Raw genomic sequence first — 19,473 nt, 5'->3', positions numbered from 1 at the left:
AGGAGCACCAACCATGGCCATCCCCAGGGTGCTGGGGATAAAGCCAAGCTCTTGAACCACATTGCCCCATCCAATTTTCAGTGCCAAAGCTCTGGGGCTCCCTAACTGGCATCCAGTTCACACATGGAGAGGTGTACTGGGAGGGTGGAGGGAGGCAGCACCAGGACCAGGCAGTCAAGCCCCCATCCTGCCTTGGTACAGGCTAGTCACCACAGACAGAGCCCTCCTTGGTGAGGCTGCAGCTCCTCTTGATCACATTTATCACCCATAAACTGACTTTCCAGAGCCCTGCTGATGGCAACATCCATCTGCTGTGCTGGGGGAAAGCTCAGGCTGCCCTTGGGCAAGGGGCCCTGATGCAGGCTGGCTCCCCGGGCAGCCGGGACATGCTGGCAGACCACAGAATGGTGTGGAAGTCCAGCTCCCATACGGCTAATTCAATAAGTCACAGATACCATGAGTTTGTAAGGCAAAGAGGCTCCACAGCTATTAGAGGAATTGGGCGTGGGGGGAGGAGGAGCTGAAATGGAGAAGGGATGGAGTCGGGGAGGGTGGAGAGGGGGAAGCTAAGACAAGCAGCAGAACAAAACATCCCATAAATCATGAGGAGCTGCTGAAATACCAGAACAAATGACCCCATAGCTTGGCCATTGTTCCCGAGCGAGGGCTTAAAGCCCTCCCAGTCAAGACAAAGTGCCTCACGTTCCATTTCAATGCTGTGCTGGCTTGTCCAGGACCTGTCCTTGGCACAGCCGAGCTGGGGCAGCTGCACTGTACCCTGAGTGATTGCCAGGATTGGTGGGATGAGGAAGGTGATGCTCTGGGCAGGGCTGGATGCCCCACACCGGAGCAGATGTGGAGCCCACATCTCAGCCTGCCCCGAGCATCTCTGCTCCCAGATGCCCACACACCTTCCAGGCTCTGGCATTCCTCCCTTTCCACAGAAAGGCTCAGGGCCTTGGTTTTCCCTCTTATTTTCCCTCACTCAGGCTAAGAGCTTCCTCAGTGGGAAGAGAAGGGGGCTCCATACCTCCTCTTCTGTGTTGGATTAAGTTAGGTGGAAAGACAGCTCGAGTAGGGCTGTGAAATCCAAAGGAGCTCTGGGCGCTCTGATTTTAGTGTGCTGCTTCTCCCCACCTCCCAAAAAGTTAATGACAATTCACTTTGTGCTGGTTGCCCCTGGCAAACCATTGACCATCAAGCAAAGAGTGCTGGGACAAGTCCTATAGACCACTGCAATGGAAACAGTGCAAAGCTTTTGTTGAGCTTTGCAGTGTGCTGGCTTGGGAACAGTCAGATGGATCAGCCGGCAGCTCAGCACCTCACCCAGGCTCTGCAGCCCCCCAGGACTTTGGCACTGGGGTGCCAGGAGGTGAGGAGCCTGTCCATGGGGACAGGCTGCAGCACTGCCTGCTGATGGCAGCTGAGGGCAGCTATGGAAGGAGTCCAGCAGCACCAGGCACCTCCATGGCACGGATTTCACACCGCAGCACAGCAACTTAGGGAGAATTTCCACACCACATGAGACCACTTAAACCCAAAGGGGAAATATTACAATATAAAATTTTAAATAACTTCCATTAAAATACTTCTATTAAACACTTTTGCTTTATAACCAAACCCAAAGCATGAGGCAGAGTGTGGCAGTGGAGCTGCATGTGCCGTCTCTGCCAGGCACGGGCTGCATGCAGAGCTGCTGGTCCCAGCGCATCCCTCTCAGCGAGGAGCTGAGATTCAGTAGCATGCTAGGAGTCAGGCAGCAAAACAAGCTGCAGGCAGGGCTGAGCCCGAGCCGCTGCCTGCCTCTAACCACCAGAACACATGCTCCTGCCAGCGCTGCTTCAACAGCTCGTGATTGGCAGCCAAGGAGCAGAACGAGATAACGGGATGCTGGAAGCGAGAAATGTACTGCATTTTTCCTGAGCCACCATGGGAATAGGCAATTCTGACCACGGATCACAGGGAGGCTGTCCGGCATGAGACACTTAAGGAGCCCAAAGAGAACAAGCAGCAAGTAGAAGTAAAAAGCAAGAAGAAGAAAACAGGGTGAACAAGAGGTGAGCATGGGAAAAGGAGCATGGGGGGAAAGCAAGCAGAGGAACAAATGGAAGAAGTGAAAACAGACAGAGAGCTAGGAAAGGAAAAGGAAGAGGCAAATGGATGCCAGGAGAACAAACCTGCTAGGGCTGGAACTCCAGATGAGCACCAGATCTGGAAGGATGCGAGAGGGGGACAGAGGCTCCCAGGCTCCGTATGCACAAGAGTAAACCAGTGGATCACAGTCATTTTATTGGATTAAGGCTCACTTAAGAGGAAAGATAAATGTGCCTCATTTCTCAGGTGACATGCACAAGAGGAGAGGAGGTTCTTTGCCTCAATTCACCCTAAGGGGGGTAAAAAAGGATGACTGATTTTGGGGTTGCTGTGAGGGCAGTGGGAGGTCTCTAACAGCAGAAGGTGGTGAGCTTCAGATGAAGAGGGCTTTTGCCTTGCAGGCCTTTGTGCTGTTTATGCTTTGGAGCTAGATTAGTATCACAGACTAGCAGAAAGCGGAGCTTTAATCAGACCCCAAATCCATCCTTGCCTCAGTTACCAGTTTTTGCCTCACTTGGAGCTCAGGCTGCTGCAATGCAAGAGCAGGCACCAAACAACAAAGAGGAGAAGGAAACCACCAAAGGGGAACAGAACTGGACACCAGCAGCACACACTTTCTCCCAAAGCTTGGGAAAGCCTGGCTCTACCCTGCTTCCCCAGTGCCTCTCTCCAGGCACCTTCCAGCAGCAATACACCGGCTGGGGGGAGCCCTGGGCTGAGGTGATCTGGCACATTCACGGAGCCTAACACTGGGCACTTTGTGGCACTGGCTTTAAAAAAAATAGCCTAAAAAAGCCTAATAATGAAGTATTTATTTCAGTAAACAACATGTGAATGAAAGAAGTGTTTTCTCAATACTTCACTTTTTCCCTGCCTTCACTCCCTTCCCCCCAGAAAGTTCTTTTCACTAAGTGGAACTAACGAGGCTCCACTCGCTGCCGGGCTGGGAGCAGTAGCACTGTGCTCCGCACAGACACGTGCTGTGTGAATAAAGCGTGCCTTGTGCCTGGGAGAAACGGGACCCACTGGCACGTTTCAACAGCCAGTGGGGAAGATGTGCACCAGCAGACACACTGACATGAGACCTGTGATGGGAGCATCCCCAGCTCCTACGAGACATTCAGCACCTTGTTTTGACAAGGGCCTGTAGGCACAGGACAAGGGGGAATGGCTTTAACCTGACAGAGGGGAGACTGAGATGAGCTCTTAGGCAGAAGTTCTTCCCTGTGAGGGTGCTGAGGCACTGGCACAGGGTGCCCAGAGAAGCTGTGGCTGCCCCATCCCTGGCAGTGTTCAAGGCCAGGTTGGATGGGGCTTGGAGCAACCTGGTCTGGTGGAAGGTGTCCCTGCCCATGGCAGGGGGTTAGAACTGGATGAGCTTTAAGGTCTCTTCCAACCCAAACCACTCCTGATTCTATGATTATTTATTGTGGCAGCAAATAAGTGCACCTCCTGGCCCAGAGAGCTGCCATTGCCCAGGGATGCTTCCCCACAGGGCTCCCTGTCTCCAGGTCCAGGGAGAAGGCTCAGACAGAGGTGATGGGATCTCTTGTCCCCATCCTACCTGGCAGTGCTCAGCTCAGGGGACACAGTGTCAGACAGACACTATGATGCTCTGAGCTCCTTCTCTTCTGCCTCAGCTCCATCCACCCCTACCTGGGCACCTGAACAACTGGGAATGCTGTACTTGCATCAAATCTGTATTATTTATATGCAGTGTGTATTTATAAGCTTAACCCAAGGGCACCATGTCATCGTTTTACCTGCCTCTGTGCAGAGGGTGAACATCCACGCGGCTCATAAACTCTACTTGCTCCCTGGCAACAGGTAATGCAGGTCCAGGAGCCCTTCCTTGCCTTCAAGCCTTGAGATTAATATGAGCAGGATTCTCAGAAGCCACTGATTTAGGAAAATATGGTCCATCATTTCCATCCCCCTTGTACTCACATGGGATGAGCTGAACCCCTCTCATATACCATGTGGATGTTCACCCTCTGCACAGAGGCAGGTAAAATGATGCCATGGTGCCCTTGGGCTAAGCTTGTAAATACAGATTACATATAAATAATACAGATTTGATGCATGTAGGTATTTGCTTAGGAAGCCAAATAAGGCATCTGTAGTTTGCAAGGGCATGAACCATGTTTTCGATCAGCCACAGAGCCCAGGACCTCCCCTGCCTGGCAGTGCTCCCTGTGTGCAACAGAACTGTTTAGAGCAACTAAGCAAAGATGTTGATCCTGATGCATTGATCATGGATCCCTGAAGATGTACAACAAATGCAGAGAAATGATGTTTCACACAAGGGAAAAGGCCAGGTGCTCCCTTGGGAGGACAAGGCTGTGTAGGAGGCCTGCATGGGAAAAGCCTCTTAGTGCATTCCCAAAGCTGTGTGGAAACCTACCTCCAGTGTGCCCATTCTGTGTTTCATGCACAGGTACCCCCAGCTGTTCTCTGGAACCTGTGCTGTGTGCACATAAATGACAATTGAATCCCTGCACTGCAACAGCACAGTCAGCACAGCTCCTGGGTTATCTGCTTAACTGCTGAGTGTCAGAGAGCCCCAGCACACAAGTGCAGGCACTCCAGCCCACCTGAGCCTGGCTGCTGAGTTGGACATCTGATCCAGCTTGAGTTGTCTCCAGCCAAGGATAAATCCCATGACCAGCTATCGCCCTCCAGCCAGATCACCTCCCTGCAGGAACCGTGACATCAGGTCGTAATTAAACACGTAGGTCCTATACCAATTACTGTAGTGTTAGCAGTTCAAACACTGGGGTGGTCTATGTGGTGTGAGGTAAATTAAAATGACACTAAGCTTTTCCATCCACTCAATTTGTGTGTCCAACTATAACGAAGTGAGATAACACAAGTGGGTAGATGTGGCATTTCGGGACATGGTTTAGTGGTGGACTTGGTAGTGTTAGGTTTACGGCTGGACTCGATGAGTTTAAAGGTCTTTTCCAACCTAAATGATTGTCTTTCAGGAATCACACCTTCCAGCCTCTATCTCCAATGCAATGGCATGGGGCAAACTGCAGGTAAAGGCAATTCCTCCTCACCAAGAGCTGATTTCCAAGCTGGCATACAAAAAACCCATAAACCAGCATCACCTCCTGCTGCAGTCACTGCTCTACAAGGTGCTTTCCAAAATACTATAAGACAGACAGTTTCCCCCAGGAAAAGGCTACAGAGCAAATGAAAAGGTATCACAAATAACCTGACACCACAGGGTTAAAATGGGATCTGGGGGCTTCAGGGAGACATTTAAAGGAAGAAATGAGATTTACTGATTTCTCTTGCTTCTTTATTGAGAATAAAGAGAAACTCTGATTTTAAAGAGTTCCTTGCTTGTTTTCCTATCTGGTATATTACAAATTCACATATTTGTCTATTTTGAAGATTCATGGTAACTGCAGAGCAGCTTTCCTGATGACATCATTTCAGCAAAGGAAAGAAAATTGTGCAACAGGGGAAGAAAGCAATCTGTCATCAAATAGCTTAAATTCTTTCTTTGTCTGCCTTCATTAATACCTAGTCAGCTTTGATGCTTAACTAACCTCACAGATTGAAGAAGCCTTTGAGGAGGACTCCACAACCTCACACTGAAGTGTTAGAACATACAATAAATGCCAGAAAGATCTCCAAAACAAGCAGGGAAAAACAAAACCAAGCTTGACATTCTTGCAATTTCTAAGCATTTCTTTTCTTCTTTTTACCCTCCTCTAGCCATCTAAGGAAGCAGAAATCAATGCAATTTCCAGTTCTTTTAAATATCCTTAGCAGGTCACCTCTAATGCTGGGAAGGTTGACTATGATCTGCTTCCAAAGGCTGTTGCATCAGAGCCTGGCAACCCAGGATGAATTGCTCCCTGCTTAAGCAGGGGCTGCAGTTTCAGACCTATGCTCTGCACAAGGGGCCTTGAGGGCTCTGCAGCAGCAGCACTGGGGCAGAAAGGAGCAAAGGGATGTGTGAATGGGGGCTGGCCTGCGCTGGGGCACCCCAGACCTTCACAACACCCACCCCAATGTGTTCCCTGCCATGGCTTCTGGTGCCCCCACACTGGCTGTGGCCATCTCAGTGTGGCTCTTGGACCTCGTTTATGTCAGGCAGCGAGGGGCTGTGGGATGCATCTTCTGGAGCACCGGCTGGGAAGGGAATGGGAGAGGAGCAGCCATGGGTTGTGCGCTCATGTGCCCCAGTCCAGCAGACATGCATGTCCACATCCCACATGAGCCCCAAAAGACCCCCATGGTTTAGTTCATGGGGTGTCCTTCAGGCCTCCAAGGAAGCAGCTGCCTGGGTCTCCCTGCTGCTCCCTGCACTGGAATGAGGGGGCATGTTTCTGTTTGATACAATGGGGGAGCTTCTGCAGCAGGCAGAGGAGTTTGAAGAGGTGTTGTCCCACAGCACATCGCTTGGACAGGGACAGAGAGTGGCAGCAGTGGGGACAGAGGTGGGGATGAAGAGGCAGGAGGTCCCTTCCCCCAGCCCTGTCCTGCAGCTCTTACCATTCAATGCTCAGAGACCTGGGCCGGAAGGCAGACAGCTCAGCCGAGGCATACTCAGCTTTCCTTCTCTTCTCCTGCTTCTGCTTCACCGACAAGCGGTGGGCAAATCTAGAGAGGCTGCTTTCCGACCTGGGGAAGGGGAGAGGAAAGGCATTAATGTCACTGCAGCTCCCTATGGCAGGTCCATGGCACAAAGCCAAGTAATGCTCAGAGCTGAAAAGAGGGTCAGCAGCAACAGGACAGTGAGGCATCAGCTGGGAAGGGAAAGGGGGGAAAGAAATGGGAGCAGCAGCAGCGTTAGCCTCACTTCAGCAGGCCAGGACCAGCGTGGATCCATGGTGTGCTGTTAGCAAAGCCAAAGCTGTGAGCTGGCAGGCTGAGAGCGCTGGGTCCCTAACCCACTGCAGCACCATCACCTCCTGCCCAAACATCAGCAAGTGATGGTCAAAGCTGGAGACACACCAGCTGTTTCAGCTTTTTTCAGTACCTGCCTGAGGGAGGCTGTGCAGCAAGGGAAGTATCTGTGGAGAGAATCAAAGCAGATCTCTTCACAGCCACACTCCTTTGGGGAAGCCCCAAAGCTCCTGGGGCTCCCAGCCGGGGGTTTCAAACACTGGGACAGCTTCCCTGATGAGGGCTGACAGGGAAATGAGCCCACATCAGAAATGGCTTGGAGGAGGAAACAGAAATGCGTGTGAGCAAATGGGTTTAGCTGCAAAACCCATCTGCGCCAAGGACAAAGCCCCTTCTTCCCAGGTGGATGCTTCAGCATCGCTCCCGGTCCCTGGGACTGGGAGAAAATCAACCCCTGGCTCCGGGTCCATGCTGCAACACCCTGGCTCCAACAAGAAGAGGACCACTGTCCCAGGGCACAAGCACAGTCTCTGAGCCATCCAGATGTACAAAGCTGGTACTGAGATTTGCTTTGGAGCCTAGCAGAGACCTGGGTGCCACAGCCCATCCCTGCTGCCCGTTCACTGGGAGCAGAGGTGGGAGCAAGGGAGAAGCAGCCTGGGGGGCTGGAGCTGGGACACCCTGTTACTTGGGCACATGACCAGGCTGGTGGCACTGGTGCCATTTGCCAGTCCTGCCAGCACGACCACTGCCTCACCTCCTTCAGTCCTGTGCCAGCACAACCTGCTCCCACCGCTCAGCTGGGCATGGCATGCAATGGGCCAGGAGCGATCTGCAGAGGTTCCACAGGATGAGGAACAGACCTGGGGGGAGCCTTTGAACCTACACACATTACACCCTTCCTCTCGAGTCCTGACCAGTTTCAACCAAACAAAACACCACCCAAAACAGAAGGAGAAAAGAAGGGTTTTCTCAGAAACAAGAGGTCCTTGCTTTTCTTTGCAATAATTAAGCCAACCACAACCAGTTAATGGTATTTTTTCCTGATACATTGCAAGAGCAGACATCTTCAATTCATTAACTCTGATTTATTTTTCAGTTTATGAATTGCTGTTGCTGGGGACGGGTGGAGACAGCTTTCTGGAGAAGGCTCTCGTCTCTCCTATCACCAGCAGAAAAGAGCCACTCAGACCTTCCAGGCTCACTCTTTACATTCTTGAGAAGAAACACTACTTTGAGGTAAAGGATGAGGTTTGCCTTAAAAGAAACCCAACAGAAAACCCAAAGCACAGCTTTCCCCTGCTCACAGCTGGAGGAAGAAGTGTTTGAAGAGGAGCAATCCAGGCACCTTGGGAGAGCACATGGAGCAGAGCACAGCACCAACACATCCCCACCACCACACCTCTCATAGAATCACAGAATCAACTAGGTTGGAAAAGACCTTTAAGATCATCACGTCCAACCATTACCCCAGGGCATGGGTGCTGTTGGCTTCTTATAGCACCTCTTTAGTGGCATTTGAGTATTCCTACTGCGACAGTTCTAACTCTGCCCAGCTTTCCACTGCCCCATGAGAGGCTCCTGGGGTGAGGGCTCCATCCCCAACTGCTAGCACACTGGTGATGTTGATCTCCGGAGATGCAGGGATGGCATGAGAATGCTGTCCTGTTTGCTATGCTAGTCACATCCCCTCCATGCTCCCTGCACCCTTATAGCCACCCCTCCCAAAGTAGTCCCCAGCCCAAACAATCTTCATGGATGCAAGAAGGCAGACATCCCCTGTGAGAAACAAGTGCCTCTGTCACGCTGGTTACATGCCTCTTGGGACCAACAGAACCAGAACAAGTAAGAAGTTCTTCCCTGTGAGGGTGTTGAGGCACTGGCACAGGTTGCCCAGAGAAGCTGTGGCTGCCCCATCCCTGGCAGTGTTCAAGGCCAGGTTGGATGGGGCTTGGAGCAACCTGGTCTAGTGGAAGGTGTCCCTGCCCATGGCAGGGGGTTGGGACTGGATGAGCTTTAAGGTCCCTTCCAACCCAAACCAGTCTGGGATTCTGTGATTCTATGGATTATACAACCAGGAGGTTTACTCAATGCATCCTCATGCCCCCAGCAGGCTTGCTCATAAAGCCAACAGAATCCACCGAGAAGAGCTGGCAGGGGAGAAACAGGGTGATGTGCAGCATTGGTTGGAATGAAGTAGCATCAGTCTCTGGGGACAGGGTGCACTGACAGGGCTGGAGAAGCCACCTGAGTGCTCGGGGACATGCTGTATGGCATTGCAGGGGAAGATGCAGGGAGATAAGGGATACTCTAGGGAATGCTCCCCGGCTCAGGACAGGTGCTGTGCAGACCTGCCCAAGCCAGGGTGGGCAAGTGAGACAGAAGTTGACCAATGCTACTTTCACCCCCAGATCAACCCTTCAGCCTATCCACCACCCATGCCCTCCCACTGCTCACAGCCACATCAATGGAGACGGCTCTGACGGGCCACTACCTCCCCTTGAGAGCTGTCAGTCACTCATCCAGTGCTCAGCAATGAACCAGCCTCCTCTCACCTCCGCTGGACCCAAAAGCTCCAGCAAAAGCATCACTAATTAGAGAGCCAGGAGGACGTTCATGTGTCATCTGGCTATTTATACAGTGCAGCTTTACATAAACTGTACTGCAGAAGAAGTAATGAATCATACCTGCTGTGCCGTGGCTGCACGGAGGCAAGCACAGCCTGGCACTGGCAGCCTGCTCTGCCCCACTCCCTTTGCCCCACTGAGACCCTGCTTGTGTGTCAGCTTCCCCCAGCTCCTCATGCTGGGGCTACTCCACCCCGCGGGGTCGGGATGCTCCCAGGGCCAGGGTGCTCTCACAGCTGAGCACTGAGCCCAGGGTCCGTACTCAGTGGGTGGCAGCAGTGGTTAGACACTAACATGGGGAAGGCGATGCTGTTGGGACCATACTTTCTACTGCCCAAATGCTTTCCAAATGCATGTAGATGTCCCTGTCCCTTCAGAAAGATCAACATTAGGGGTTTTAAGGTAGAGACAGGGAAACTGAGGCACAGAGTGGTTGTGTGATTGAGGCAGGTTCCCTATGGCTGTCGGCATCCATCCTCTTGTGCACTTCACTGGTGGGCAAGATTTTCATGTCTTCGCCCATCAGTACGAGCACACTCAGCACCACAAGTGACAATTTGGGGAGCAGGCAGCCCCAGAGAGACACTGCCACCTTGACCCAGCTTCATCTCAGCTACAGGAAGGGGACAAGGCCAGCACAGCTCCCCAGGTCCCTATGGGAGTGCTCATGGCCCAACTTGAGCAGGATTTGGGGTGACCTGACCATCCCACCATAAGAAGCAGCATCCCTGCAGCAGCTCACATCAGTGCTGCTGTGGCTTGAAGGACCCCGGCACCAGCTGCACCAGAGCCTGCCAAGGCCACCGGTGTTCCTTGGAGCCAAGGGGGCATGCGGGAAAAACCCTCGATTGAAACATCAACCACAACGCTTGGAAGAATTGTCTCCTGACAACCAGAGAAGATTGTTAGCTACTGTACTGTATCATAAATCACACCTCTATGACTTGCCATCTGTCAGCCAGATTACACATGTTCAGAGTCCCATGTCAGTGCTGAAGTCAGAACGCAGCATCTTTCCTGCAGAAAGAATTACCGGCTCTGGAGACTCCTGAAGCAATATCCATGCTCAGCCCTTCCCTCCAAAGCTCCTGGCAGAGCAGAGCTGACAGTGCCAAGGATCCCACATGTGACATCTCCCCCATACAACAACCTCTTCAGGTACACATGGAGTGTCAGGACCCCCTGGCACCAGCCACAGCACCCAGCTCTGGCCACAGGTAGGGGCAGCCAGAGGCAGATGCTGGTGCTGCCAGGAGATGGGGACAGTGGTGTCGCCAGCCTCGTTCGCGCTGATGTCCCCCCAGGGTGTTCAAACAGGATGAGCAGAGGGTGCCCAGAGCAGCACTTGGACTCTCAATGCCACCACAACCCAGCCTGGCCAAGGAGGAAGACTCCAGCTCAGCACCAGAACATGCCATGTAATACCAGCCTGTCATCCCATCATGAGGCACGTTTTTGGGGGGTGTGGCCCCAACCTGGGTGATTCCTGGCTCTTGGAGGCATTGGGACTGCAGGCACAGACACAGTGTGCTGGCACCCTCTGGCTCTGCCAGCTCCCTGAGCCACAACGGCACACAGCATCCAGCACAAAAATCCACTCAGCTGCCTTTCCAGATGAGGACAAGGGTCTGAATCACCCCCCTCCACCCCCTTGCTGGCCAGGCAGTGGGTGAGCAATATCACTAGTACAGAAATACATAGGGACTCAATTCATCCCTCCGGCTTCACCCACTGCACAGGCATGGATTTGGTCAGGGTCTGCAGTGCCTCACCACCACATCCCCCACACCATGCCATCACTGGATAGTGATGACAAGCACAATTCCTGTCCCCTGGGCTCTGCATCCCTGCCTCTCACCCACAGTGGCCCATGGAGGGACACGGTGCTGCCTCTGCAAGGAGCAGCACGATTCAGCAGCCTGCAGCCACTGGACTGCAAGAGCTGGCCGTGCAGTGTCCAGGGCTGCAGGACACAAACTCTACGGTCTGCGCTGGTACAGTGCACCATGCCATGAGTGTGGGAAGACTATGGTCATGAGGCAGTGCTGGTGAAGGCACTGGCATGGGGCTGGCAGCACCAGCAATGCTCCTGCTCTACCAAACATGCCCAGCCAAAGCCCTCACCATCACACAGGCATGAGCCACTGCATCCCACAGAGATGGACATCTCCCAGCCCGAGCAGGAATAACTCCCACTTGTTGCATTCCCTATCTAGAGAATCAGGAGCCAGCACGTGCTTGAATGTGGTTCTGAACTAACGCAGCTCCTGGAAGGCAGCTTCCAGCCTCTTGGATCAGCACAGGCAAGCACAAGTCCCAGGACAAGCTGTGCAGTGGCTGTGGGCAGCCCTGGCACCTGGCAGCACGGAAACAAGCAGCATTTTCAGCTGGTCCCCCCTTTGGGAACAATCACTGTAAAACCGGCTTTGGAGTTGGACTTATTCCTACCATGAGCACCCCGGCTGCAGCCTGGCCTTGGAGAACTGGGCACTGTCTCCGGGTGAGCGCAGCTCAGTGCACTCCCCGCAGCAGCAGGGCTAAGCTCCTGTGAGTCTTTCATTTGCACAGGTGCAGTTAGAATAAAATAGAGGAAAAACAATGGGTGCTGGAAAGGTGCCTCCAGAGCAGGCAGCAGACTGTTGGGAGAGGGAAGCTTTAGGAAATGGACATGCACTCAGCCAGCTCTGGGCCAGACTTGGTTCTGCTCACTGGACCACAGCACCCACTGGCCATGGCTCCAGCCATGACTGTCTCTGCAAAGCAGGAGCCAGGACAGGAACCTGGGTGAGCTGGGCACAGCATGGTGCCGTGCCATGCCGGGAAGGATGCGCGGCGCCACACGAGCTATGCTCACTCACCTGCACAGCTGCTGCTTCCTTCCCTCCTGGCTCTGCTGATCGCCTGCTGCTGGAAGAGAAGCTCATCCAAGAGTGGCTCTTTGAGAGAATCCCTGTCCCCTTGACGCACACAACCACAGGCAGGCTCCCATCCCGGACGGCATCCCCTGCTCCACTCCTCATCTGCCACCTCGGCGTCTCTCACCCATTACCTCAGGTTTCTCACTTGCTCTGGGCTTGGCTCTTTTTTTTTTCCTTTTATCCTTTTTTTTTTTTCCTCCCAATCTTGTTTCTATAGAAACGAGATTAGCAGAGGGGGAAATAAACCAACCCCATGTGACTCAGATTCCGACACTGAAGAATCTCCTGGTCACGCTTGCCGGAGCTTTACGTAACCACGAGTCTGCGCGGGCTCAGCTGAGGGGACTAGGCTGGGATGGAGGGACCAGGTTTGGATGGGAGGACTAAGCTCAGATGGGGGACCAGCCTTGGATGGGGAGACCAGGCTGGCTGGGGGGACTGAGTCTGCATGGAGGGACCAGGCTTGGATGGGGGGACTGAGCTTGAATGAGGGGAATCAGACTTTGCTGTAGAGGGACCACCACCAGGTAGGACGCAGCAATGCCTTGGGCTTACCTCCCCTGGCTTTGAGCTTTCTTTGGCACTCCTGATGCAACAATGTGCCACCAAACCCCACCAGAATCCTCAGAGGATGTAAGCCCCTGACACCCTGTTTGGCTATCTGTTGATATTGAGAGGGGGAGAAAGCAGAGAGTGCTGAAAACTGCCTGAGTCCTACTAAAATTTTTGGGGTGCCCAGGCAAGGTTGGGAAGAGGGATGCCCAAGAAGCCCCACGCTGCCAGGCGCTCCTGCCCCAGCCCTCAGCACTCAGGAAAGCAGGTTTGGCTATCCATGGGGTCATGGATGACCATGCAGGGAATATGGTGGGCTGCAGCCAGCCACATACTTCACACTCCTCATGTTCCTCCTCCCCAGTTTCCTAAATCCATAAGCACTGTCCATGAGTTGAGCTGTTCCACCACTGTTTGAGTGTGCAAAAGGCACAGGTTTCTGCCCACAGTGACTTCCCAAGCCCTCAATGTGTTCCCTTAGCTCACAGATGGACACTGACTGCACATGGCTGTTGCTGCCTGCCAGTGCTGCCCACCCAGGCTTCTGCTGATGAACCCCACATCTGTACAGGACACTGCAGATCTGGGGCTCACCCCCACTGCCCAGATGCTGCCCAGGGCTGGAAATGGGAAGCTTGGGTGATCTCTTGCTAGGACACAATAGTTCAACCCCAGAAGTAGTGCGGTGCCTTCCACAAGGCAGCAGTACAGGAGCTCAGTTGAGCTCATACTCCCTGAGCAGGGCTGCAGAGAGCATCTCAGGGGTATCGGTTCTTGACACAAAGAGTGGGGCATTGGATCCACACTGGGAAAGGAACTCGTCAGGAAATTCTCCAATTCCTGTGTTTCCTTCAGGGATTCATTGTCCCATGTCTCAGGCTGACTCTAAGAGTGACTAGACTGTGAGATCTGATGCCATTACAGCCCAAGGTCTGCCCACAGGTTATCACATCAGGGAATCTCTCCCCCACTGAGCACCACGATGTAGAACATCACATCAGTGGAACAGGCTGTGGATCAGTGGATCAGTGGAAGAACTTCTGCCTAGGAGCTCATCTCAGTCTCCCCTCTGTCAGGTTAAAGCCATTCCCCCTTGTTCTGTCCCTACAGGCCCTTGTCCAAAGCCCATCTCCAGCTTTCTTGTAGGTCAATTTAGTGACTGGAAGCTGCTCTAAGATCCATTATCATGGGTTCCTCATCAGCCAAGGTAAGGAGGAGTGAAAGCTCCACGTCCTTCTTTCATTGCTGCCCCAGAGCTGGACTGCAAGGGGGGCATTGTGCCCAGTGACGGTTTGCTGCAAGGGGAGGAGAGTTCACCAGAATGTTGAGGCTTCCAAGGCCAGAGAGAGGGACAATGGGGCTGCTGCCAATGGGGAAAGAGGGGCAGGAGTTGCAGGAGACAGTAAAGAAAGCAGATGGAGGTCTCAACAAGACAAGGAGAAATGTCTGACAGCCCTGGGACACATTGCTGCAACTCTAGACAAGTTGACCTGAGCCCCTGAATGGTTCAGAGAACCTGAACCATTCTTCCTTGTGCCACAGCACACGTCAGTGTAAGCTGCCTCTTGGTTGATGAGTATCCTAAAGCCATAAAGAAGACAGATCAGAGCTGTAAAAGCCCAATAAGCAGAACCCAGGGCAGCCCTGCGGTGACAGGGACTCAGGGAAGGGACTTTGTGGCAGCAAATTTCTTGGTAGTCACCAACATTTGCCACGAACTGGGGGGCATAAGCAGCACTTAAAGACTGACAGTGAGCGCTGCTTTGGTGGGCCTGGCGGATGCAGGCACTGAGGCTGATGCTGGGCTGGCTTCTCTGGGAAGGATCAAGCTAGAGCCTGCAGGCTCTGGAGCAAGGAGCCGGGATAAGCAGACAGGATCCTCCATTTAAAGTATGAGAACAGGGTCACAAAAAACTTCCACCAGCAAAAATGCTTCGATACGTACAGCTAATTATAGTTTGCATTATCAGGCTGCATTACAATTAGCAAGTTGGTGGCTGGTCTTTATTTCTGACCTGCAGCACAATGCAGGTAGGTACACCCAAGGATGAAAGAAGGGAAGCAGGGGGAGAAGGACAGAGATACCTCACAGGTGTATTTAAATAAGCAGCACAGCTGTTTCCAAGCGTGGTGGAATAGGAGGTTTTATTTGAAAGGTACTTACAAAGAAAGCCAAGGAAAGAAACACCCCTCATCCCTTCAGAGCAGCTTCCGGCAGCAAGCAGAGTGCCTCATGACCCTGCTCGCTCCAATCCCTTCAGCACCCTTCAGGTGTTCTCTGAAGTCCCATCCCTCCAAGCAGCAACCTGGGCTGACTTCTCACAGCAATTTAGAGGCCAAATTAAAGCAGCATTCAGGAAGAAACCAAATCAGACATCCTACTTGCACTTCCTAAAGCCTGCTCCTGTTGGCCTGCCCAGTATTCAGCACCAGGGAGGCTGCTACATGACAGCAGAAGCAAATGAATGCAGGAGCAAACACTGGAAACGGATAGCATTTTTAGAACTTTTTTCTTGTTTTCTTTGAAAACCAGAGTTTTGTCAAATTCAGAGTATTTGCTGCACAGAATCTGATGCTAATCCAAGCAGAAGGAACCATCTGATGAGTCCCAAATTAAAATGTTCCTTTGATTTGGCTTTCAAACATAGTATTTTAATGCCCATGTATGCTCTGAATGGAAGGTAAATTTGCATGTCCTCCCCCTAAAAATTCTTTATCAAAACAATGATTTTGTTCATTTGCATTTTGACAATAACTGTCCCCGCTCTGGCCAACAGCTGCCGGCACAGGAACAGAGATGCTGGGCACGTGTGTCCACAGCCTGGTGCGTCACACTGCACCCTCAGCCCCCATCATGCTCATGCCACTGAGGGGAAAGGACCTGCAAAAGCATCATCTTCCTCCCAGGGCATCATCATCACCCATGGGCATGCACAGTCCTGCTGGGAATTCATCCCTATATGGGTACAAGTGGAAGCATCTCATGGGCAAGCACAGTAAGGATGCAGTGGGACATGCTGCCAAGAAACCCTGCCCCCACCAATATGAACATAGCACATGAATGGGGCTGTGGGACTTGGGAAGAGGTGGGATCCTGAAAATTATATAAAATGATACAGAAGTTTCCTCTTGCTCCAGACTCAAGTCATATTTAGACTGAGATCTTCTTGCACAACACCATGTCAAGTTAAGACCCTGTTCAATCCAGTGAGCTGTAAAACAGCTTAGAAGAACAGGATTTGGGGGCACTGGTGGATGAAAAGCTAGACATAACCCACAGTGTGCGCTTGCAGTGCAGAACCCCCCAGAGCGTGAGCAGCACAAGAGGGAGGGGATTCTACCCCTCTGCTGCACTCTGGAGAGACCCCCCTGCAGTCCTGATCCAGCTCTGAGGCAACAACACAAGAGGGATGTGGAGCTGTTGGAGAGAGTCCAGAGGAAGCCATGGAGATGCTGCGAGGGCTGGAGCAGCTCTGCTCTGGAGCCAGGCTGAGAGAGCTGGGCTTGTTCAGCCTGGACAAGAGAAGGCTCCTTAAGGGGAGACCTTAGAGCAGCTCCAGTGCCTGAAGGGGCTACAAGAAACCTGGAGAGGGGCTTTGGACAAGGGCCTGTAGGCACAGGACAAGGGGGAATGGCTTTAACCTGACAGAGGGGAGATTGAGATGAGCTCTTAGGCACAAGTTCTTCCCTGTGAGGGTGCTGAGGCGCTGGCACAGGGTGCCCAGAGAAGCTGTGGCTGCCCCATCCCTGGCAGTGTTCAAGGCCAGGTTGGACGGGGCTTGGAGCAACCTGGTCTGGTGGAAGGTGTGCCTGACCATGGCAAGGGTTGGAACTGGATGAGCTTTAAGGTCTCTTCTAACACAAGCCTTTCTATTATTTTGTGTAAGCAAAGATCTTTTCCTGACTCCCTGCCACAAACCATATCATTGACGAGCACTGTTTCATGAATGGCACATACCAGTATGCTTCACCCTCAAAATAAGCTTAGTCTACTTTCAAAGCAGAAGTCCAGCCATCTACAGGCAACAGTTAAACAAACTCTACAAAACAAAATGGACAAACATTCTTTTCCCTCGGAAAAATCTCCATCACTTTGCTTATTTTTAACAAGTCCATACTTTCCCTTTACTATTGTTTGTAATGAAGACATTGCTCCTTCCTGAGCAGCAGGACAGAGCTTGGGCTCTTCCAACTGGGCTGTGTGAGCATGATTGACTGTATGCCTGCCAAGGCAGAGGAACAGACTTGCTCCCATCTTGCCAGGGGACAGGAGTACTCTGTATCCAGCCCTGGCAGTTTTCAGAATATCCCCCCAGCAAATAAAGCTTTTAACCTAATTAAAAGGATGATAGAAAATAATAAAAAATAATAACAAAAAAGGACAAAATGACAAAACACAACAAATCCTTTTCTATGTGTGGACGGGTGAGAAGCACCCTGGAGGGAACTTCATCTTTCTCCACCCAGTCAGGCAGCAGCTTAGGCTGAGCCCATGCCTGGCAAGACACCACCGTGTCATCCCAGCATCCCTGCTATGCCCCAGCATCCCTGCCAAGTCTCAGCATCCCACACCATGGCCCTGTATCCCCACCACTCCCCAGTATCCCCTTCATGTCCTGGCATCCCTGCCATGCCCCAGCATCCCTCCATGATCCAGCATCCCTGCCATGTCCCAACATCCCTGCCATGCCCTGGGATCCCTGTCATGCCATCCCCATCTGTGCTGGCAGCTGTGACTTCAGCCTTCTCCCCCTCTGGGGGGCACAGGCTGCCCTGGGGCTGAGCCGTTGTTTAGTCTGAGTGCTGTGCTCATGCTGGAGCCGGCTCTTGTTTGCCATGGCCCCGCGTCCCATGCTGCTGCAGAAATGGAAAAGCTTGTTATGTTATTCTGGGCTGCCAGGCAGCCCGGCTTTTCCAAGTGCAGGAGAGCAGTGATGTGGTTAACGCGAGCCGGCCGCAGAGCCACGATGGTTTTTCTTTCTGGGCTTGCCCCAACCTCCTTCTGCGGACCACACCATGATGGGAATGCAGGTGCCAGGAGCTGTGCATGCACATGGGAGTTGCCTGCGCACATGGAGTGCTTGTGAGTGCCTGCATGCTTGCACTGGGGGCTGCAGGGAATGAGCCCAGACCCTGGAGCACCAGGATATCTGCCTAGAAACACACCCCCAGCAGCATCCCACCGTCCTCAGGGACACATCCCATGAGAACACACAGAGCCTGACCCATCTGTGTGCTGCCTCCAGCTGGAGCTGGGAGCTTGGTGGTCCTGGTGGCCCCCAAAGGGCCACCCAGTACCTCTGTTTCATTCACAAGGCTCCTCAAAATGGCAAAGTAGCACCTATAGAAGAACCACATATTAAAACCCAATATATGGAGGATCCTGGGCTTTTTTTAAATTTTTTTATTAACTAGCTAAAGGGGAAAAGGAGGAATACAGAATTCCACAAGACTGACTCTAACAGTGGTGTACATCAGCACCAAGTGAGACAAACCCACCAAAGAATTTTCAGTCAGAAGAACAATTTCATAAAATGCCACCAAGTTACACACAGCTCTCTTCTGCCCTCTGTGTTGCCTCTCCTATAGAAAGTGGGCAGTTACTGGGGACAGCTGGGTCAGTCTACAGCCCTACTCTGCTCTCAGTACCCTCCAGGCGATGAGCAGCAGCAATGGTCCTGGAATGGGTGCCAGGATGGAGAGCAGGAAGATGTGTAGTTGTGGAGGCACCCATGGGACTTGTGCACAGCATGCACTGTCCCCTGACAGCTCAGCTGCCACAGGGGTGAATCTGTGTTAGGGACTGGGAGATGGGGACCCACCAGGTCAGTGTTGCAAAAACATCATTCCATACTAAAGGACGATTTCCCTCAGGCCTTGGGAACATGTCAGGATTTACAACCCAGCCCACTGGGCTCTCTTGCACCAGAGCATGAATCTGCATCTTTTTCTGTTCCCAGAATCTTCAGTGCTTCCCAGTTCAGTGAGAACCTCTCACCACCCTACCCAAGGCACTCACCCATCAGCTTTGCCCAGCAATGTACACGGGGACACAGCACGCTGCTTAACAGCCCTTGAAATAACAGGGACAAGGAGAACAGAAAACACATCCCTATAGGCAAACCGTAGCTCATCCAAACTTCCTCCCAGTCCAAAAGTCCCCTTGAAAAGGCATGATAGGGATTTATAAAGGTTTTTCTTGCGAGAAGGGGGAAAATGCAGGAGAGAAAAGCCCTTGGCGTGCCTCCCCCTACGGCGGGGACGTGCTGCCGGGCTGTGAGGGACTTGAAGAGATTTGCGATGCAATAAAAACATTCCTGCCTGCGAAGCATGAAACCCCAAAAGTTTATGGGAAACCACTGTCTTCGGGATGTCTGCATATCTTCAGGCATCCTGGGAGCTGTAGTTCAAAGAAA

The 19,473-nt window shown here is 52.4% G+C and overlaps 1 protein-coding gene across 10 annotated transcripts in view; it reads right to left on the bottom strand.

Moving 5' to 3' along the window:
* The window catches only part of LOC101878352 (ankyrin repeat and fibronectin type-III domain-containing protein 1-like), a 222,179-nt gene that overhangs the window by 36,281 nt on the left and 166,425 nt on the right, over positions 1–19,473 (bottom strand). For 7 of the 10 annotated variants that reach the window (XM_034065185.1, XM_031050263.2, XM_031050264.2 and 4 more), the window contains one exon: positions 6,607–6,735. The exons of the other annotated variants lie outside the window; for them this stretch is intronic. In XM_034065185.1, the coding sequence (XP_033921076.1) occupies positions 6,607–6,735 (129 nt within the window). The remainder of the gene's footprint in view (positions 1–6,606; positions 6,736–19,473) is intronic. 10 annotated transcript variants of the gene reach the window in all.

This window comes from Melopsittacus undulatus, chromosome 8 (genome assembly GCF_012275295.1).
Source record: "Melopsittacus undulatus isolate bMelUnd1 chromosome 8, bMelUnd1.mat.Z, whole genome shotgun sequence".
NCBI lineage: Eukaryota > Metazoa > Chordata > Aves > Psittaciformes > Psittaculidae > Melopsittacus > Melopsittacus undulatus.
Note: the sequence above shows the minus strand (reverse complement) of the source record. Positions and strands in the feature narration are given on the sequence as shown.